The sequence below is a fragment of the Saccostrea cucullata genome, unplaced genomic scaffold, assembly GCF_032062105.1.
Source record: "Saccostrea cucullata isolate Sc308-1 unplaced genomic scaffold, CSIRO_AGI_Scuc_v1 ctg17117, whole genome shotgun sequence".
NCBI classification, from domain to species: Eukaryota; Metazoa; Mollusca; class Bivalvia; order Ostreida; family Ostreidae; genus Saccostrea; species Saccostrea cuccullata.
Genome location: NW_026927130.1, coordinates 4,500 through 28,326, shown reverse-complemented (window position 1 = coordinate 28,326; position 23,827 = coordinate 4,500). Strand labels below are relative to the sequence as shown.

The 23,827-nt window shown below is 32.4% G+C and overlaps 2 protein-coding genes across 2 annotated transcripts; both read right to left on the bottom strand.

Moving 5' to 3' along the window:
- Nucleotides 1-495: 495 nt before the first annotated feature.
- On the bottom strand, nucleotides 496-10,469 carry LOC134273523 (macrophage mannose receptor 1-like; the record flags this gene model as incomplete). The annotated part of the gene is made up of 6 exons (XM_062755723.1): nucleotides 10,408-10,469; nucleotides 5,673-5,764; nucleotides 4,125-4,274; nucleotides 3,052-3,171; nucleotides 2,705-2,862; nucleotides 496-619 (listed from the first exon to the last, which is right to left on the bottom strand). Coding segments are annotated over exons 1-6 (706 nt in total), but the record flags the coding sequence as incomplete, so codon positions are not given.
- A 976-nt stretch (nucleotides 10,470-11,445) lies between these two features.
- LOC134273524 (uncharacterized) lies at nucleotides 11,446-22,640 on the bottom strand. The gene is made up of 5 exons (XM_062755724.1): nucleotides 22,528-22,640; nucleotides 21,552-21,623; nucleotides 20,659-20,722; nucleotides 14,613-14,712; nucleotides 11,446-11,571 (listed from the first exon to the last, which is right to left on the bottom strand). Exons 1-5 carry the CDS (start codon nucleotides 22,577-22,579, stop codon nucleotides 11,500-11,502), a joined length of 360 nt encoding a protein of 119 aa, XP_062611708.1. The 5' UTR covers nucleotides 22,580-22,640; the 3' UTR covers nucleotides 11,446-11,499.
- Between the last annotated feature and the right edge of the window lie 1,187 nt (nucleotides 22,641-23,827).

Genomic DNA, 23,827 nt, shown 5'->3' with positions numbered 1-23,827 from the left:
GTCATTTGACGTTAAAAACTCTGCCTTTTGTCTACTGGTTGCCCCAAGTGGGGGTACCCACACATTGAAGAAAAAAAATAACACAATGGATATTTTCACAGCACGCCCAATATTTGGTAGCACATTTTTCTTTCCCACCTTTTGGTTGACCCCGGGGGTCAACTTTTGCAAAGTGTGGGGTCCAAGTTTACCTTTTCTGACAAATGTTACTCCTTTTACCTTTGTTTGTACAATTATTTAACCTTTGTTTGGACAAATGTTACTCCTTTTACCGTTCGTTTGACAATTCAACCCCCCCTCAAATGTTACTCCTTTTACCTTTGATCCGTTTACCTTTGTTTGTCTGACAATAATTTACAATATAACCTGGTTATAAATGGTTTGACATATAACGACGTTCCTTTGTTTTCTAAATAAATTTACCTTTGTTTGTTTGACAAATGTTACATGTACTCCTTTTACCTTTGTTTGTTTGACAGTTATAACTCCGTTTACCTTTGTTTGTCTGACAAATGTTACTCCTTTTACCTTTGTTTGTCTGACAAATGTAACTCCTATTTAAAAAACAAGATATAGAATTCCAACTTCCATCCTTGACGCTCATCTCCGCACAACCTTCCTAAAACAAAATTAATGAAATATTTAAAATAAAAAGTTTTTTAACTTTTCAAAACTATAAGGGCATCTTGATTACTGAAGGTGTAATGACGAATAATGACCGTAGACTACGACAAAAATGACTCCCGGTTATTATTCTACGGCGAAAAATTCCGTAGCAAGGAATTTTCTACTATAATCAAATGGAAAAATGTCTCACGGTTATTATTCTTGTTTTGTTCCATTCCCCAGAGCTAAGCAAGGAATTTCTGAAAGGCTAAAATCAAATGGAAGGCAGGAGGGGGTACCTCTTACTGAGCTCAGTGCTCATATCAATACCTCTAGCTTTAATCTTGTTTTGTTCCACCCTTTCACTCTGTTCTGTGTATATTTTTAGAGCGTTTTAATATGAAAATCAGAAAGAAATTCATTTCATTGTTTATTTGTAATTATTTTACATTTTTGTTTGAACAGTTTTCTTCATAAGCACCCTAGCTCTCAAAGCAAAATATGAAAAATTAAATGAAAACCATTTCTTTTGTTATGCATGTATTTTCTATTGCGGACATCCACTGACACATGCGGTCGCGTAAACATACGATTGGAGCCGTAAAGTATTCCTTTTGTTATACATGTACATACTTCGCAACAATCCATAGACAGTCAAAACTAGAGGTACTGTGTGTTATGAGCTCACTAGATGATACCCCCGCTTCCCATATGATTATAGGGGAAAATTTATGTTTTGCTCTGTGAGATCCAAAATAAGTGTCGGATCAATAAGTGTTGGTTGTGTTAGAATGTACATGTGCGTTATTATTTCATTGCCTCGATGAAATAATTCTAATCTTTTTTAATAACAAACATAAAAGTAATAAATAAAAGTTTTGAAAATTTGCTAAATACTGTGCCTTAATGGTTATTTTAAGGTTTTAATTTGTTTCTTTTTCTAATTCTCCACAGATATTCATGAATTTATGATTTTATATTAAAAAAAAGTCGTTCACCTGAACTCTCCCCAAGATGAAAGTGCATAAGACATGGAATTCAAACGTATTGAGTTTTTGGATATGAATAACAGTACTAGTGCCTAAATTAACTAACTTATACACATTTTTAAGAAAAATGGCATAATTAAATATTGTTTTGAGAACATTAATTATTACATTTTCAAATGACAACGATTTTTAATCTTTTAATATGATAAAACATCGTCATTATCACATAACATGACAAAGACCTACGACATCAGCATGTTGCACGTCCATCATGTTGCCGTTGCACCAACGTTTGGTCTACACTGAAAATTTTACAGAGATATACATGTACCATGCAGAGTACATGTACATGTATTTTTTTTTTAATTTCAACGGATTCGTTATAAAAATTCTTTGAAATACTCAAATGAAATATTTTTTGGTGATTTGATGTTTCGCATCAATATAAACTATAAAATTTTGGTTCACTCTAAATGGGGGCATTTTTAAACGGGGGTCAATTCTTTATTGTACTCGAATATAAAATAATGACCCCTGTGGCTCTTTTTCTACAAAAACAAAAAAAAAATGATATTTTTAACGGGTGGGGGTATTTTCTGTCGTTGAAAAATGACCCCGGTCATTATTCTACGGGGTCATGATTCGTCTTTACACAGGCATAACATACTGGAAACATTTGTATTTTAAATCATTAAAATTGATGTTTCTGTTTTGTGTGGTTATCTTAATGAATTCGAATAGATATATTTGCTAAACTTAAAGCAATATGAGCTACAACTTTGATAACAGAATATTTTGCTGCAAAATTGTAAATAACTATTTCATTGACAGAAAAATTAACGTTAATGAACGTCTGTTGATCACATTTGCGATGGAAGAACTATTTATAAGCTTTGATTGAATCAAAATTACATAATTGTCGTTCTATACAATAATGATTCTTAGTACATAAATCTGTATATTGGATTGTAAGTCTTTCTTCTGCTTTATTTTAGTCTAATTCATCATAAAGGTTTAAGTTAAGTACAAATTTAATAGAATATTACATTGAAACAGCACAATAAAATTTTCAAAAATGCAGTTCATATTGCTTTCAGGGTGAATCTTACGGTAAGTGAGTTTGGTTCCCCTCTAGCCCAGTTTGTGAAGTCTACGCGGGAATTGTCCATCCAAATGAAATAACGTTTATCATAATAATAATTATTATCAAAGAGTCCAATCCACAAATTCTTTGATTTCGTAGTATCAAACTGAAGCTCTATGAAAGCTGTTAACAATTTATAAAAAGACCAGTAAATTCATGTTATAAGTTCTAATATGTCAGCCACTTAATCAAAAAAGTGAAAATTATTTTCGAGTAATACAAATATCACATATGTAGAGTTAGCTTATATAAATATGAAGTCACATTCATTTTTTTAAAAATGCACAAGATTAAATAAAAATTTGGTCTCACCATTTTCCATCGCTGAATGAATTGAAACAAGAGAAAAGTCTTTTCCTAGAACGCTACACGAATACTTTGCCTGTCTAAAGTTTAATCTCGAGTCCTGAACTATCTTGTAACATTTGTTATCTGTTAATTAAAATCAATGTCTATTTAGTGTAGTATCATTGTGAAATAAAATTGTAGATTTAGATTTTAAAAATGTAAGTTAGACTTATATATTTGAATTACTCCCATGTCAACTTCAATAGTCCTCATCCACTCACTGACGTAAAAAACAAAGACAATCACAGGAGATTTACATTCATATTTGGCCTCCATAGCGTCAAACACAAAGACTGACGCGCACGAGATTTACTTAAGGAATCATTGTCTAGTTAGTATAGTATGCCAGGGTATCAACAATAGTGGGAAAGATGAGCCCGTTATGCATCAATTATCCCATGTTTTCCACTATTGTTGATGTCCCTGACATTCTATACTATTCTAACTAGACAGTGATTCCTTATATTTCCATTTCCTAATGAAATAAAATTGTAGATTTGGTCTTTAGAAATGCAGACATAAATTTAAATTACACGAGGATTCCCATCCCAGTTTCAATAGTCCTCGCCCACTGACGTCAAACACAATGACAGCCACACGAGAATTTCAAGCATATTTGGCCTCCTTAGCGTCAGACTCAGAGACAGATGCGCACGAGATTTGCATACATATTAGGCCCCTTAGCTCCTGACCTATTAACCTGCCTAATTAATTTACATTCCGGTAGAATTATTTAGAAATTAACTCCGCTAACTTTCAAGGAGTTATCACAGAGAGAAAAATTAGAAATGGAAATATATGCGTATCAAAGTTCCTTAGCTAGTACACCTATCGATTTACTAGCCTATCGATTTGTCTAATTTACATTCTGGTAAAATTGTCAAGAAATCAACTCCACTAACTTTAATTTCAAGGAGTTATCACAGAGAAAACAAATAGGAATGGAAAGACATTCCTAGAAAGTATATTTTGTGCTGGTATGTTTCAATGTGAAAACATTTCAGTGATCATGTAAATGAATTAGCTAAACTACTCACTTATCGGAGATTCTACAAAGCCTGAAGGACAGCCCCCGGATCGCACAGGCGTGTACCTAGCCGTGGTGACAAGCTCGTCTGAGCCAGTCCTCTTCATACAAACCAAATTGTCACATCTCATATTGCAATTCTCTGTTCTCCGGCCATCTCCTGTAATTTTTTGTTAATTATGAATTAGAGTAAGGCTACATAGACACATAGCTCAGTTGTTTCTGATACATCATTTCATTCACACTTTTGTAAATTTGTAACAATGTGGTTTCCTAGAACATTGTTTATAAACATATTTAAAAATTCAAATATGAAAAATATAATTATTTCTCGAACGTTAAACAAGTCAGTAGCATCATACATGCTCTGTTAGCATAGCAAGAATGTTCTCGGAAAATACATATACAGTTATATCAGGGAATAATACGTAATGTCGCGAGCACCTCGCAGTTATCTAACTTACTACCGCTCTTTTGCGGGAGAGTCGAGAAAGCTTTAGATTTTGGGGGCACATGACATTGTTTACAGTAGTAACAATCAACTGATTTATCAATTTAATGCCCAAAATACAATGTATTGCCAAGAATTGGATTCCAAATAGTCGATTGTCAGCTAAGGAAAATTTAGAATATTTTATCAGCTTTGAAATGTGACGATTTTCAATGAAAATTTAATGAGAAAGGTCCGCTTAGTTAAAAATGTAACATTTTAGGATTAGCTCATCTCAAAAATTAATAAGGCTGGTTCAGCAATTTTTAAGCAAGGTATTCCATCTGGATTTTTATCCTTATATCCTTAAAAACTCTACAATGACCGATCTTGCATTGTATTCAATTGCATATTTGTCCCCACCTAACAGACGTTTCCTACCTCCATCGCGAAAGAGTTCCGCTAAGTTGAGCAATCGCGATATAAAGTATCCTAATGAATGGCTCTTTATCGAGTATAATTTAATCTGTTTTGGGTCAGTTTACGTTTTATAATCCGCTTGAAGCCTACGTGATTCCTACAGATGCACATTACAAAAACAACTGAACAGTTGCTGAGAAATCGCGTGTACAAAATTTAGGAAACTGAGAGTAATAAATAGAAACTTATTACTAGTAATGAGAAGGTCTTTCGTTATACTACTTCCTGTTGGGAGTCGTCTGCATGACGCGGTGTTTAGATTGCAGTTTTAGCGAAAATATTTGCATGGCCATATCCTTTCTAATGTCGGATCTAGCATTAAACTTATTTAGTAAGAAAAAAAAACTTGAAAAATAATCTTTTTTGTTGCACTTCATGTCAGAAAGTGAGTAATGGCATTACACAATTTTACATGATGCATCTAAACTGATGACAGAGAATCGGTCTTAAAATTTAGATTTCTGTTGTTTACTGTTTTCTAGCAATTGTGGAAATAAATACTAATTTTGAGGACAGGAAAATACGCGACCGGAAGTATCTGTACGTTAAATCCATGACAAACTAAAAATAATACTTTGAAATAACATAGAAGAAATAGTGGAATCAATATAAGGTCTTCCATGGGGGCATTTATATACTGTGGCATACCGTAGAGTACGTCTTCGTAGACGCATCGCCTCAAAGGGTCAAGAGATAAAGAGGCATCAACAAAGCTGATGTCTGATGTACCATCATCCCATCTGGAGAAAAAGATTAAAGGATATACCTTGAAGGAATCTTGCATTTTCTGAATTATTGAGGGATTAATCCGTTTATGTAAAGTGTAATTGAATAAAAACGTAAAAATAACAAGACAACTTAATTGAAACAAAAGCGAACTATATCCTTTAAACGGATTTATTAGAAAATAATGTAAACAAAGCCTTATTATGTTCCCCAAACGAAGTTGGGGAACATATTGTTTTTACTCTGTTTCTTATTATTATTATTCTTATTATTATTAGGGTCTTCCGTCTTCAGCGGAAGACCCTTCTATTATTCTTATGTTTCTTTTTCACTTTTCTTATTATTATTATTCTTTTTTTCTGCACAAATTTTGTGCAGAAGATTTCTCAGAGATCGTTGGATGGATTTGCTTCAAATTTTCAGGGATGTTGCAGGATAATCTGAAGTTTATACCGGCTGAAGGATTTTGTGAAAATCACTTCCGGTCTATACTAGAGTTATCGCCCTTTTATCAAAATTCAGAGGACCTCCTTGTCCGTTCATTTTCTCGAAAACGGCTTGAGCTAGAGCCCTGAAATTTTCAGTGATGATAGAGGACATGTCCCCATGTTACTGGGAGTTTGGATAGTTTCCGGAAGTATCTAGTATGGAAGCTCGGTAGGGGTCAAAATGTAGGACACAAATCGCGAGTGATTTTTGGAGACATTTTGCATCATATCTTTTAAAGTATAAATATTTTGTAAGAACATACTGAACATCATTTGTGCAGAACAACGAGATCTTTCAAATGATATTAAGAAAAAAACGCTGACTCATCACATTAGGGGCAGAAAGGGGCCAAAAGTCTTTAATCGATAACTCTTTATCAGTTAATATTTTGTAATATAATACTGAAGCAAAAATGTTTATCTCAACAATCTACAGCTATATATTATAATTTTTATGACGTATGGTACATAATTAGGGGCCACAAGGGGCCTTAATGCCAAATCTTTGACGCTTTATATCTCGAGAGTGAGAAATATTTTGATAAGTAATATTGAACAAAAGATGTTCAAAATCATGTTTTGAACAATATGCAACCTTTCATTTTTCGCTAAACGTCCCCATTAGGGAGTTGAAGGGTTGACCCCTAAATATTTCTTTTGCAAATAACTCGAAAACGAAAAAGAATCTCTGAATAGTTGTTGAACAAAAAGTGCTCAAAATCTTAAGACCTTTAAGATGAAATCAGAAAAAGGGGCTGGACACTCAAATTAGGGGCCTAGAGGGGCTAAAAGTCTTTTTTCGATAACTCTTTAACAGTCAATATTTTGCTATACATTACTGAAGCAAAAATGTTTATCTCAACAATCTACAACTATGTATGATGCTTTTAATGTCGTATGGTACATAATTAGGGGCCATAAGGGGCCAAAATGCTAAATCTTTGACGCTTTATATCTCAAAATTATGAAATATTTTGATAAGTGATATTGAACAAAAGATGTTCAAAATAATGTTATGAACAATATGCAATCTTTCATTTTTCGCTAAACGTCCCCATTAGGGAGTTGAAGGGTTGGCCCCTAAATATTTCTTTTGCAAATAACTCCAAAACGAAAAAGAATCTCTGAATAGTTGTTGAACAAAAAGTGTTCAAAATCCTAAAAGCTTCAAGATGAAATCAAGAAAAAGGGGCTGGGCACTCAAATTAGGGGCCAAGAGGGGCCAAAAGTCTTCAATCGATAACTCTTTAGCAGTTAATATTTTGTAATACATTACTGAAGCAAACATGTTTATCTCAGCCATCTACAGCTATATATTATGATTTTCATGTCGAATGGTACATAATAAGGGGCCACAAGGGGCCAGAATGCCAAATCTTTGACGCTTTATATCTCAAGAATGAGAAATATTTTGAGAAGCAACATTGAACAAAACATGTTCAAAATCATGTTTTGAACAATATGCAACCTTTCATTTTTCGCTAAACGTCCCCATTAGGGAGTTGAAGGGTTGGCCCCTAAATATTTCTTTTGCAAATAACTCGAAAACGAAAGAGAATCTCTGAATAGTTGTTGAACAAAAAGTGTTCAAAATCCTAAAAGCTTCAAGATGAAATCAAGAAAAAGGGGCTGGGCACTCAAATTAGGGGCCAAGAGGGGCCAAAAGTCTTCAATCGATAACTCTTTAGCAGTTAATATTTTGTAATACATTACTGAAGCTAATATGTTGATCTCAGCCATCTACAACTATATATTATGATTTTCATGTCGTATGGTACATGATTAGGGGCCACAAGGGGCCAGAATGCTAAATCTTTGACGCTTTATATCTCGTAAGTGAGAAATATTTTGAGAAGCAATATTGAACAAAAGATGTTTAAAATCATGTTCTAAACATTATGCAACCTTTCATTTTTTGCTAAACGTCCCCATTAGGGATTTAAAGGTTTGGCCCCCTAATATTTCTATTTTTTCTTTTGCAAATAACATGAAAACGAAAAAGAATCTCTTAATAGTTGTTGAACAAAAAATGTTCAAAATTCTAAGAGCTTTAAGTCGAAATCAAGAAAAAGGGGCTGGGCAGTCAAATTAAGGGCCAAGAGGGGCCAAAAGACTTCAATCTTTAACTCTTTAGCACTTAATATTTTGTAATACATTACTGAAGCAAAGATGTTTATCTCAACCATTTGCAACTATATATTATGATTTTTATGTCGTATGGTACATAATTAGGGGCCACAAGGGGCCAGAATGCTAAATCTTTGACACTTCATATCCCGAAAGTGAGAAATATTTTGAGAAGTAATATTGAACAAAAGATTTTCAAAATCATTTTCTGAACAATATGAAACCTTTCAATTTTCGCTAAACGTCCCCATTAGGGAGTTGAAGGGTTGGCCCCTAAATATTTCTTTTGCTAATAACTCGAAAATGAAAAACAATCTCTGAACACTTGTTGAACAAAAAGTGTTAAAAAGCATGAGATCTTTCAGATGATTTAAAAAAAGGGGCTGGTCCCTTACATAAAGGGCCAAGAGGGGCCAGAATTTGAATTTATGAGTTTAACGTTCAATATTAAAAAAATACTATCACAGCAGCACAATCGTTTTTCTTAAGAAAACTATCATTGTAAAAAAATCTCAATCAAAATCTTATCTCATCTCATCAAGAATCGAACGGAAGACCCACTCGTTGTTCACAACGAGATCGTATCTAGTTATTATTATTTTTCTTCCTGGGAAAATCTTTTCCGCGAGTGATCTTGTAAACTACACATCCGACTTAGGTGAAACCTTTTTAGGGTAAGTAGGCATGAAATGTAGATTTGCGGAATCAAGGTCATTTTGCGCGCACGTGCTTGCAAGAGCGCGCACGTGCAAAACTTAAAATGACCAATATATAATGGATATAACCGTACCTTTTCTATTTTGTGACGAACTGTTTTGAAACTTATAAAGGAAGGATATATTAGTAGTAAGCACAAGATGACATGGTCAAAATAGCAAGATCGCACGCGCATGCACGTGCACTTCGCTTTGATTGGCTGAAACTAAAGTCTCAATATCTTTTTTGTTTTTTGATGAAATCATTTGAAATTTTGAACATAGTCATACATTAGGGAGATCTACAGCCTGTAATATAAGATTTATCATGAAAGCATGTGCATGCACATGTGCTTGCAAGAGCTCGCACGTGCAACACGAGAAATGTCCAATATAATTGATACAGATGTAACTATTTAAATTATCGATGAAATGCTTTGAAATTCATATTATAAGTATACATTAGAAGGATAGACAAAATGACATGGTCATAAAAGTAAGATCTCACGCGCATGCACGTGCGCTTCGCTCTGATTGGCTGAAACGAAAGTCTCAATATCTTTCTTGTTTCTTGTCATAATTCTATGAAATTTTGAACATAGACCTACATTATAAAGATCTACAGCGTGATATATAAGAATTTTCATGAAAGCATGCGCATGCCCGCGTGCTGCAATCTGATTGGCTGAAACTTTAAATGGCTATATCTCCTTTGTTTTTTGACGAAATGCTTTGAAATTTAAAACATAGTCATGCATTAGGATATACTACAATATGATGTAGAAAAAAAAAAAAAACATGAAATCACGCGCATGCACGTGTGCTGCATCTGATTGGCTTAAACTTGAAATGGCTATAACCTTGTTTTTCAACCAAACATGATGGGATTTAGAATATAGATAGATATAAGGGATTCCTACAAGAAGGTATGGTCATCATGCACATGCACGCACGTGCGTGCATTTGGAACGAGTGAAATGAAAAATACGTTTGAAAGAGTGATTTTTCATACTTTTGGACTGAATGCTTTAATATATTGTATATTAAGATATGTAGATAGTTTAGACAAGATGATATGATCAGAACGCACATGCATTCACATGCGCACGGGTGCAATGCTAAAATTTGAATGTAATTGGTATCCTTCTGAGAAAACGTTGTTAAAGTCAAAAATGAACAGAGTTTGTCTTACTTAATGAAGCTTTCAGGGAATATGGCACCAAAAAGGAATTGGGGAGCGTTTGGGGAACATCTGTAACGGTTCCCGTTACAATTAGCACTAGTTATAATCGATGTACAGGTCTCAAAATAACACTTTATAGGGTCAAACACCGAATATATTCTTACTTCCACCCGTCTTGTTCTATATTGTTTAATCCTATCCAGAACTCTGAGTATCCATCCCTCATCTTTACCTATTAAAGTATACGAACATAATTAAAACTGAAAATAGTTTAAATGAGTAGAAAAACAACATGAATTCATGTTAAAAATAAATTATAATATAAATAAAATATTTGTATGCAAGAACCATCTATATACTGATATTTTTATTACTTTGAAAGAGTTTTACTAAGTATAGCAAAAGGAAAGATTTTAGAGAGCGTGCATTTTCTATGCAAGAAAAGTCTTCAAAAACAATGAAGAAATGATAAATAAAAATAACTTAACATAATTCTATGAAATTTTGAACATAGACCTACATTATAAAGATCTACAGCGTGATATATAAGAATTTTCATGAAAGCATGCGCATGCCCGCGTGCTGCAATCTGATTGGCTGAAACTTTAAATGGCTATATCTCCTTTGTTTTTTGACGAAATGCTTTGAAATTTAAAACATAGTCATGCATTAGGATATACTACAATATGATGTATAAAAAAAAAAAAAAACATGAAATCACGCGCATGCACGTGTGCTGCATCTGATTGGCTTAAACTTGAAATGGCTATAACCTTGTTTTTCAACCAAACATGATGGGATTTAGAATATAGATAGATATAAGGGATTCCTACAAGAAGGTATGGTCATCATGCACATGCACGCACGTGCGTGCATTTGGAACGAGTGAAATGAAAAATACGTTTGAAAGAGTGATTTTTCATACTTTTGGACTGAATGCTTTAATATATTGTATATTAAGATATGTAGATAGTTTAGACAAGATGATATGATCAGAACGCACATGCATTCACATGCGCACGGGTGCAATGCTAAAATTTGAATGTAATTGGTATCCTTCTGAGAAAACGTTGTTAAAGTCAAAAATGAACAGAGTTTGTCTTACTTAATGAAGCTTTCAGGGAATATGGCACCAAAAAGGAATTGGGGAGCGTTTGGGGAACATCTGTAACGGTTCCCGTTACAATTAGCACTAGTTATAATCGATGTACAGGTCTCAAAATAACACTTTATAGGGTCAAACACCGAATATATTCTTACTTCCACCCGTCTTGTTCTATATTGTTTAATCCTATCCAGAACTCTGAGTATCCATCCCTCATCTTTACCTATTAAAGTATACGAACATAATTAAAACTGAAAATAGTTTAAATGAGTAGAAAAACAACATGAATTCATGTTAAAAATAAATTATAATATAAATAAAATATTTGTATGCAAGAACCATCTATATACTGATATTTTTATTACTTTGAAAGAGTTTTACTAAGTATAGCAAAAGGAAAGATTTTAGAGAGCGTGCATTTTCTATGCAAGAAAAGTCTTCAAAAACAATGAAGAAATGATAAATAAAAATAACTTTGCTTATTCAATGAAACAGGGTGAATGCACGGAATAGGGGTCAGTATCATAAAAACTTCGTATAATACAAATTTATGAACAAGACATAAACTATTCAATCTTGGTATAGCATATAGCGTTTTATTGTAATTATGGTATACAGTACACGAAGTTGTACTGTATACGGTGCACCCTTACTTATTTTTACCACAAGGTACCTAACTCAATTTCATGCACCCCGCTTCAATCTCGTATTTTATTTGTATATCAACCGAATTATTTATTTTCTTTAAAATTACATCGTTTGCTTCGAGACCTTTTTATGTAAATTAAATTGTTTCAGACTTCTCTGGTTGATCATCTCTATTGTAAACCACACATTTATTCCTCGATTAAATTACCTCGATACAAAATAAGACTTTAGATTGGATAAACAAATTCCGGTTGGGGTAATGAATGAAGGATTAACCAGAGACCTCGGAATGGAATACTTGGAAGTCTCGGGTTTGATCCTCTATAAATAAACCCAACTGGAAGCTTTTAATCCCGTCTAAAATCTAATTTTATATCGAGGTAATTTTTGAATTTTTCGTTCTCTTGAAGCGAACGATGTCATTTTAAAGTAGGTTAATGATTGATAAGTTAACAAAATACGAGCTTGAGGCAGGGGTGCCTGAAATTGAAGTTAGGAACCTCGTGGTAAAAATAAGTTGGAAGTGCCACGTACACGAAACAAGTGTCTGTGGTTAAAATAAGTAGTAGTGCCCCATATACGAAACAAGTGCCATGGGCCACGTAAGAGTGCCCTGTATACGAAACAAGTGCCTGGGTATACGCAGGGGTGCCTCATATATACAAAACAAGTGCCTTGTATACGAAAAAACTGCTTGTGGTACGTAGGGGTGCCTCATATACGAAACAAGTGCCTGTGGTTAAAATAAGTAGGAGTGCCCAGTACAGGTGACTCGATCTCTCGAAGTTCAAGGAACCACAAGAAAAGTTCGAGAGATCGAGGGGTTCGAGAGATAGAAAGTAAATAAATTCCGGATTTTTGAGTTCCGATCATCGATGTTCTACTATTATAGATATCGGAAGTATATGTAAATAAAGTCATTGCACGTTTTCAATCGTATTTTACAGTTAATTCACATGATTTCAATAACAATGTTCGTATTTCGAATAAATAAAACGAATTCCTTAAGTTTCAATATTCATTTGTTCTTATTTCATGATTAAATGAAACCCGAAAAGCAATTGTCGGTTTTCATGATTTTGCTATTCCACGGCTTGATCGGGTCCTTCGCCAGTGTTCACGACATACCATATTTCTCTTAATAGTTCTTGAGAAATGAATTTCTTGTGCAATATTTGCCATCCTGGGATTATGTAGACTCTAATGAAAGTTCTTAGTCTTTTGGAACATATTGAGACGAACGTCATTAAATTATTTTCTCAAAATTATCGTCTCGGATTCAAGTCCAAATAAGTTCTGAATTCGTTTAGAATTTCCCTCAAATAACCAATTAATTTTATCAACACATGGACGACCCACAGGTGTAGTGTCATCTATGTAAACACCCAATTAAGGTCATACGCAATGTAGTTTGAACTTTTTTGGGTTCTCCCCTGGAGTTGAAGAGTTCCACTAAATGAAGGACCTGTGTGCAGTATTTTTTAATGTCTATAAATGGATTTGTACACCTCTTCTAAAACAATTTTTGAAGAAAAAAAATTTGAAATTTATGTTTTATAATTTTTGTACATTTTTATTTGAATTATGCAAAAATTTTCAAAATTCGATATCTTTTCAAAACCTCTGGTAAGGCATGCTGAATTTTTGTCTATGAACATGTAATTATATTATAACTTTAAATTTGGAATATCTTGGAAATCTATCAGTAGGTAAGGTATGTTGCGTATGTCCTAAACACCTCCATGCTAGCCCCAGTCGTTCACTGTTTTCCAGGTAAGTCCAGGCTGCATAAATTTTACGCTTGATTGGCGTGTATACACGCGCAATCAAAAATTCGAGAGATAGAGAGTAAAAATCAATGAAATATGTGTAACGGGACCCAGGTCTTGGTTCGAGAAATAGAGAGTTTCGAGAGATAGAAGTTCGAGAGATCAGGAGTAAATTTGCTTAGTTATATAGAGGAAAAAACGGGACCGGAGGTTCACTTCGAGAGATAGAGAACTTCGAGGGATCAGAGTTCGAGCCATCGAGAGTCACCTGTATATGAAACAAGTGCCTGGGGTACGTAGGGGTACCCATATACGAAACAAGTGCCTGAGATACGCAGGGGTACCCATATACAAAACAAGTGTCTGGGGTACATAGGGGTACCCATATACGAAACACAAGAGCCAGGGGAACGTAGGGGTGCCCATATACGAAACAAGTGCCTGGGGTATGCAGGGGTACCCTGTATACGAAACAAGTGCCTGTGTGAACAGATTACAATTTATTTTTCGTGAAATGATGGGTCTTTCTAACTACAAGGAAGAGCCGTGAAATTGATTTATATAGAGGATCCTTAAGAACATTTGAAATTTATACGAGCATCAAATAAACACGTGTTTTATAAATAAAACGATAAAACTAGGAGTGCCATCCTGGTGTGACAAATAAGGTGAGTTACAAATTAAATTTCTCTTGTATTAAAAAAAATGACATAATGACTCCAGAACCTTTCATCACACTGGATAGAAAAAAATGGAAATCTTATTCTCTGACAAATAATTACAACGAAAGAAAAACTACATAAAAAACAACACAAAACGTCATGTTGTCAATTGAGAAATTACTCACATTTCTAATGAGCATATGATATTGGTCTCGTGAGGTGATAGTGACTAGACTGGCGTTCATATTGTTACAGACGTCTCTCGATTCATACCATGTCCTTCCTCTAAAAGAAAGCATAGTCATAAACACGTTATTATAATGGAAAAATTACTGAAACACAGAAACATTTTTCATGTCAAGGTAAAAAAGCTATGTACGGTGTAAATAGTAAAATCAGGGATTTGCATTTTAACGTAGAAACACAATTAACTGTATTCGATACTTATGTTAACAGTGTTATGAGTTATGGAGCTGAAGTATGGGGATTTCACAAGGGTCAAAACGTAGAAAATGTTCACTTAAATTATTGCAAAAGAGTCTTGAAGGTCAGACAAAGCACCAGTAATGATGCAGTTTATTGTGAATCAGGTAGATTTCCACTTATACTTGAAAAGAAAAAGAAAATTTTGAAATACTGGGTGAAATTAAAAAAAACAGTGATAATTGTATATTACAAGCATGTTATCAAGATATGATTGAAAATAATGATGAGTGGGTTGTAAACATTAGGAAGGAATTCCAAAAGCTTGGTTTAGCTGAGATGTACAATAGTGATTGTATTGATAATAATAGTTAAATACTCTGAACATTATATTCCACAGAATGTAGGACTGTTATAAACAAGAAATTATGGCAAGAATTTGTAATTCTCCTAAATATATTTCCTATTTCAACATTAGTGGATAATGTTGCACTACAGACTTATTTAAGAAAATCATTGCATTCTAAGTATAGAATACGTATAAGTCGTTTAAGGCTATCAGCTCATGATTTAAGAATAGAAAGGGGAAGGTATAGAAATATAGAAAGAAAAGATAGAAAATGTGAAATTTGTATGTCAGGTGAGATAGAGGACGAATTTCATTTTGTATTAAAATGTCCTCAATATGAAGAACTTAGAATTAAATATATTAAGTGTTATTATTTTCAAAAACCATCAGTATTTAAATTAGTACAGCTACTGAGTTCTACAAATACTAAAGAACTATGTAACTTGGGCAATTTTTTGTATTTTTCTCATCAATTAAGAAATGATGTTCTAAATAATAATTAAATGATATTGTTATGTAATTAACATAAGTATATTGTATAGCCTGTACAAACCTTATGTATGAATATTGTATACCTATGAGATGTAATATCTCCGGTTCAAATATAAAATACAAATACAAATATTAGTACCCGATTAGCTATCATCATTTATACGTCATTATTATTATTCTCTGATTAAGTGTAATTTTTAATGCGTCAATGCGATATTATTACTCCCTGCACAAATATAACCATTAACACGTAATTTTTCCCGACGAAATATGATTATTAACACTTTATTATTATTCCCTGATCAGCTGTAATCATTTATAAGCTATTATAATTCCCTGTTTATCTGTAATCATTAGTATGTTACTATAATTCCCGGCTTATCTGTAATCATTAGTATGTTACTATTATTCCCTGCTTATCTATAATCATTAGTATGTTACTATTATTCCCCGTTTATCTGTAATCATTAGTATGTTACTATTATTCCCTGTTTGTCTATAATCATTAGTATGTTACTATTATTCCCTGTTTATCTGTAATCATTAGTATGTTACTATTATTCCCTGTTTATCTGTAATCATTAGTATGTTACTATTATTCCCCGTTTATCTGTAATCATTAGTATGTTACTATTATTCCCTGTTTATCTGTAATCATTAGTATGTTACTATTATTCCCCGTTTATCTGTAATCATTAGTATGTTACTATTATTCCCTGTTTATCTGTAATCATTAGTATCTTACTATTATTCCCCGTTTATCTGCAATCATTAGTATGTTACTATTATTCCCTGTTGATCTGTAATCATTAGTATGTTACTATTATTCCCCGTTTATCTGTAATCATTAGTATGTTACTATTATTCCCCGTTTATCTGTAATCATTAGTATGTTACTATTATTCCCTGTTTATCTGTAATCATTAGTATGTTACTGTTATTCCCCGTTTATCTGTAATCATTAGTATGTTACTATTATTCCCTGTTTATCATTAATCATTAGTATGTTACTATTATTCCCAGTTTATCATTAATCATTAGTATGTTACTATTATTCTTCCTCGTTTATCTGTAATCATTAGTATGTTACTATTTTTCCCTGTTTATTTGTAATCATAAGTATGTTACTATTATTCCCCGTTTATCTGTAATCATTAGTATGTTACTATTACTCCCCGTATATCTGTAATCATTAGTACGTTACTATTATTCCCTGTTTATCATTAATCATTAGTATGTTACTATTATTCCCTGTTTATCTGTAACCATTAGAACGTTACTATTATTCCCCGTTTATCTGTAATCATTAGTATGTTACTATTATTCCTCGTATATCTGTAATCATTAGTACGTTACTATTATTCCCTGTTTATCTGTAATCATAAGGTATGTTACTATTATTCCCCGTTTATCTGTAATCATTAGTACGTTACTATTATTCCCTGTTTATCTGTAATCATTAGTATGTTACTATTATTCCCCGTTTATCTGTAATCATTAGTACGTTACTATTATTCCCCGTTTATCTGTAATCATTAGTATGTTACTATTATTCCCCGTTTATCTGTAATCATTAGTACGTTACTATTATTCCCTGTTTATCTGTAATCATTAGTATGTTACTATTATTCCCCGTTTATCTGTAATCATTAGTACGTTACTATTATTCCCCGTTTATCTGTAATCATTAGTATGTTACTATTATTCCCTGTTTATCTGTAATCATTAGTACGTTACTATTATTCCCCGTTTATCTGTAATCATTAGTATGTTACTATTATTCCCTGTTTATCTGTAATCATTAGTATGTTACTATTATTCCTCGTTTATCTGTAATCATTAGTATGTTACTATTATTCCCCGTTTATCTGTAATCATTAGTATGTTACTATTATTCTTCCTCGTTTATCTGTAATCATTAGTATGTTACTATTATTCTCTGTTTATCTGTAATCATTAGTATGTTACTATAATTCCCCGCTTATCTGTAATCATTAGTATGTTACTATTATTCCCCGTTTATCTGTAATCATTAGTACGTTACTATTATTCCCCGTTTATCTGTAATCATTAGTATGTTACTATTATTCCCCGTTTATCATTAATCATTAGTATGTTACTATTATCCCCTGTTTATCATTAATCATTAGTATGTTACTATTATTCCCTGTTTATCTGTAATCATTAGTATGTTACTATTATTCCCCGTTTATCATGAATCATTAGTATGTTACTATTATTCCCTGTTTATCATTAATCATTAGTATGTTACTATTATTCCCCGTTTATCTGTAATCATTAGTACGTTACTATTATTCCCTGTTTATCTGTAATCATTAATATGTTACTATTATTCCCCGTTTATCATTAATCATTAGTATGTTACTATTATTCCCTGTTTATCATTAATCATTAGTATGTTACTATTATTCCCTGTTTATCTGTAATCATTAGTATGTTACTATTATTCCCCGTTTATCATTAATCATTAGTATGTTACTATTATTCCCTGTTTATCATTAATCATTAGTATGTTACTATTATTCCCTGTTTATCATTAATCATTAGTATGTTACTATTATTCCCTGTTTATCTGTAATCATTAGTATGTTACTATTATTCCCCGTTTATCTGTAATCATTAGTATGTTACTATTATTCCCCGTTTATCTGTAATCATTAGTACGTTACTATTATTCCCTGTTTATCTGTAATCATTAGTATGTTACTATTATTCCTCGTATATCTGTAATCATTAGTATGTTACTATTATTCCCCGTTTATCTGTAATCATTAGTACGTTAGTATTATTCCCTGTTTATCATTAATCATTAGTATGTTACTATTATTCCCTGTTTATCTGTAATCATTAGTATGTTACTATTATTCCCCGTTTATCTGTAATCATTAGTATGTTACTATTATTCCCTGTTTATCTGTAATCATTAGTACGTTACTATTATTCCCTGTTTATCATTAATCATTAGTATGTTACTATTATTCCCCGTTTATCTGTAATCATTAGTATGTTACTATTATTCCCTGTTTATCTGTAATCATTAGTACGTTACTATTATTCCCTGTTTATCATTAATCATTAGTACGTCATTATTCCCCGTATCTGTAATCATTAGTATGTTACTATTATTCCCCGTTTATCTGTAATCATTAGTATGTTACTATTATTCCCCGTTTATCTGTAATCATTAGTATGTTACTATTATTCCCTGTTTATCTGTAATCATTAGTACGTTACTATTATTCCCCGTTTATCTGTGATCATTAGTACGTTACTATTATTCCCCGTTTATCTGTAATCATAAGTATGTTACTATCATTCCCTGTTTATCATTAATCATTAGTATGTTACTATTATTCCCCGTTTATCTGTAATCATTAGTATGTTACTATTATTCCCTGTTTATCTGTAATCATTAGTATGTTACTATTATTCCCCGTTTATCTGTAATCATTAGTATGTTACTATTATTCCCCGTTTATCTGTAATCATTAGTATGTTACTATTATTCCCTGTTTATCATTAATCATTAGTATGTTACTATTATTCCCCGTTTATCTGTAATCATTAGTATGTTACTTTTATTCCCTGTTTATCTGTAATCATTAGTATGTTACTATTATTCCCCGTTTATCTGTAATCATTAGTACGTTACTATTATTCCCCGTTTATCTGTAATCATTAGTATGTTACTATTATTCCCCGTTTATCTGTAATCAATAGTATGTTACTATTATTCCCTGTTTATCTGTAATCATTAGTACGTTACTATTATTCCCCGTTTATCTGTAATCATTAGTATGTTACTATTATCCCCTGTTTATCATTAATCATTAGTATGTTACTATTATTCCCTGTTTATCTATAATCATTAGTATGTTACTATTATTCCCTGTTTATCTGTAATCATTAGTATGTTACTATTATTCCCCGTTTATCTGTAATCATTAGTACGTTACTATTATTCCCTGTTTATCTATAATCATTAGTATGTTACTATTATTCCCCGTTTATCTATAATCATTAGTATGTTACTATTATTCCCTGTTTATCTGTAATCATTAGTACGTTACTATTATTCCCTGTTTATCTGTAATCATTAGTATGTTACTATTATTCCCTGTTTATCTGTAATCATTAGTACGTTACTATTATTCCCTGTTTATCTGTAATCATTAGTATGTTACTATTATTCCCTGTTTATCTGTAATCATTAGTATGTTACTATTATTCCTCGTTTATCTGTAATCATTAGTATGTTACTATTATTCCCTGTTTATCTGTAATCATTAGTACGTTACTATTATTCCCCGTTTATCTGTAATCATTAGTATGTTACTATTATTCCTCGTTTATCTGTAATCATTAGTATGTTACTATTATTCCCTGTTTATCTGTAATCATTAGTATGTTACTATTATTCCTCGTTTATCTGTAATCATTAGTATGTTACTATTATTCCCTGTTTATCTGTAATCATTAGTACGTTACTATTATTCCCCGTTTATCTGTAATCATTAGTATGTTACTATTATTCCCCGTTTATCTGTAATCATTAGTATGTTACTATTATTCCCCGTTTATCTGTAATCATTAGTATGTTACTATTATTCCCTGTTTATCTGTAATCATTAGTATGTTACTATTATTCCCTGTTTATCATTAATCATTAGTATGTTACTATTATTCCCTGTTTATCTATAATCATTAGTATGTTACTATTATTCCCTGTTTATCTGTAATCATTAGTATGTTACTATTATTCCCTGTTTATCTGTAATCATTAGTACGTTACTATTATTCCCCGTTTAAATCATCTATCATTATCATTAATCATTACATTATTCCCCGTTTATCTGTAATCATTATATGTTACTATTATTCCCCGTTTATCTGTAATCATTAGTATGTTACTATTATTCCCCGTTTAAAATCTTTTATCAACTTACATTCCTGACATATCAAAGAAGTAACATATATCGATATACACAAATCTACTGTCACCACAAGGCTCTGCAATGAGAAATACCTCTCAAAAGATAAATTGTAAAACAATGACATTGATATTTATAAATCTACTTCAAAGCAAGGTTTGTTAATTCGGAATATATCACAAAAGATACATTATGAAATAACCTCGTCCATATGGAAAATCACTGTCAACACAAAATTTTGTAAGATAAATGTGTAAACATATATATATATCAGAAATCAACAGGAAAATGTTATTTGTCACAACAATTAAATATGTAAACTATGAAAGCCAAATTCTTAACCGTTTAAAAGTTATGGCAAAGTTTTTTTTCTTAAAATCAGGTCAACCTCCTAGGTCTAGGCTAAGGGTCAAAGTTGTTGATATCTTTGCTTCAGTAAAAAATGCTAACTATTGTTTTCAAGATGAATATGTCATTGTTAGAACTGATGGAACAGACATTGTTCAAGAAGACTACGCGCGTGGCTTGCTCATGCACTGATTAATGACAATGGTCTTCATAAGAAATAAAGGGAAAAAAATATTCAGTGGATGTCAGTATATCATTTTCATTACTGCATAATATTTACATATTTTTTTCTGCTTTGATATTTCAGAGTGGAAGAAAATTGAAAATAATCGATTATTAATCGATTACATTGTATAAAGTAATCGATTACAGGTCAAAACTGACTGCAATCGATTATTAATTGATTACACAAAATTCCTGGGATTATTAATCGATTACATTTTTTAGTAATCGTGCCCATGCCTGGACCCCAGCCTTGCTGTAGGTTTTACGAGGAAATCTGCCCTATCTCCCCCTGAAAGATTGTCAGTGGACCTTTGTCCCCCCCCCTCCCCCCTTACCATACTCCTCCGTCTCCTCTGAGTCGCTGGCACTTCCCTCCTGTTCCGTCTCTATATTTGTCAACACCGAGGCTGAAACAATAAAATGCTAGCTGTAAAGGTCTGTTAACCTTACAAACATGGATCTGTAACATAAAAACGTACTATAATTAAAGTTTGCAATTTTCCCCATTATTTTCTTTCGAGTTCTGGTATAAATCATTTTAATAGTTTTTGTAATCTTTTACAACTGCGCTGAAACTAAGATAATTTAATGGATTGTTTTGAAAGGCTGATGCAACACTTCTTTTTTAACGAGACCGAGAAAGCATGAATTGAGAAGAATTTAGGTCGGTTGAGTCATACGTTGAAGAATGCATATCAAACAGAAATATTTTTTGAACAGTATTAATTTGAAATAAAGCATTAAGTAACATATATATGCGACACAAAAAGTCAATCTTTGCTAATGTTTGTGGACATTAAACTTCGCTTTAAATATAAGTGTATTATAGCTATTGATAAATTTGTGTTTATACAGCAAAATTAAAAGAAGATTTTGAATTATATAAAATGTTACTTCTTTGTTCTCTAATTTACATCGACGTGACCAAATTATGTAAATGTTTACTGCAATAAACAAAGGCGTTGGAAGCAAGTTGAAAGGGGGGGGGGCTTATTGGAAGTAGGGGGTTAAACCAATAAAAAAGGTAAAACCAAATTTTCAATGCCTATATTATATATGTATTTGCCAAAAAAGTGAAGGGGGAGCTAAGCCCCCTAGCCCCCCCCCCCCCCCCCCATCCCGTTCGAATGCCTATGATAAATATAAAAAACCTCTCACTCTGCATAAATCGTATATTGCTAAAGCAAAGAGCGAAACTGTTTAATATCCTGTAATTAGTACAATCACTTCTCATTTTCAAATCGCTTGATGTCCTAAGATGCAATATATTTCCTTTTTAACAATAAGTTGTATATTTTATTTTCAACTTACCGTGGTATCCAACCATGACTACAATAACACAGAAATAATAACTGAAGTCCATTTTGTTTATTATTTCCCTGCAGCTCCGTGAGCCTTCTTAGCGCCAGGGAGGAAGCTGTCTCTTCTTGATAGCGGCAGCAATAGAAAAAAATTCTGGATACTGAGTACACCTTTCTATCAAGTAAGATTCTATAAATAGTTAAAGGATCTGTGTGTATACAAAAAGTGTTGAACATGACTGCAATATCAGATGTAGATCCATTCAAAAATCAAAATTACTTACAATATTCATTTCATTTTTTAATGTCAGATTTTAACTTATGTTAGTACATGTAGAAGGAATAGGACAAATGTATATTTCAACTAAATAATTTTTCACACAATTGAATATCGAATACAATTGTATTGAAAACTAGGAATGAAAGGCACGGTGCAATTCAGGGAATTTTTTTTAGGAATCACCAACCCTGAAATAAAAAATTCAATTTTTTTCTTTCCTGTAATCGCTCAAAAGTTATACATTTTAAAGGTAAACTTTGCATAATTGTACGGACAATGACTAAAATTAAATATCAAAAAATCAATTTGCTTCACACAAAGGCAATTGAACGTATCGTATAAGTGGAAATTTTAGCTAGAGGCAATTTAGCGAGAAAAAAATTTAAGCGATATTAATTAAAAGCTCACTTAAGAAGCCATTACAACTGAAACGCAATTACTTTTTAGCAATATTCAATTTTAGCGATCTCCGTATCTTTGCTAATAATGCCAAATTAAATCCTCTCTAAAAATTCTTCTTATACGGTATTGTAAAAATATATGCCTAAAGCAATTCCTGGGTCACTGCTTACTTAATTTTGAAAGACAGAATTTAATGCAATCCAAGTTCGTAAGTGTATAGAATGTTGATCAACACATTTCACAAAAGTTTTTTAAGAGAAAAGACTCTATAGAATGGACAATTTATTGATTATTATTGTTTAATGCTGATTCGGCAATATTTCAGCCATATTTCGAGGAGGAAGGAGAAAAATTGTGTCACAGCTCGTCATCAGTAAATGACGTGACAGAAGCAGACTGACGCCATTTTTGTCCGGAATTCTTAGCTTGGTAGATGATGTAAGCGTGAACAAAGGGCCGTAGGAAACAATAGTTGATTTACATATGAAGGGATGTCTTGCAATGAGGATAACAGCTCCCTTGATAGGAATTTCACAGGTGCAAACAACGACGACATCCTAACATCCAGACATGTCTTAAACTTATTAGAACCCAGGCACGTAGCAACCGGGGGGGGGGGGGGGGAGCA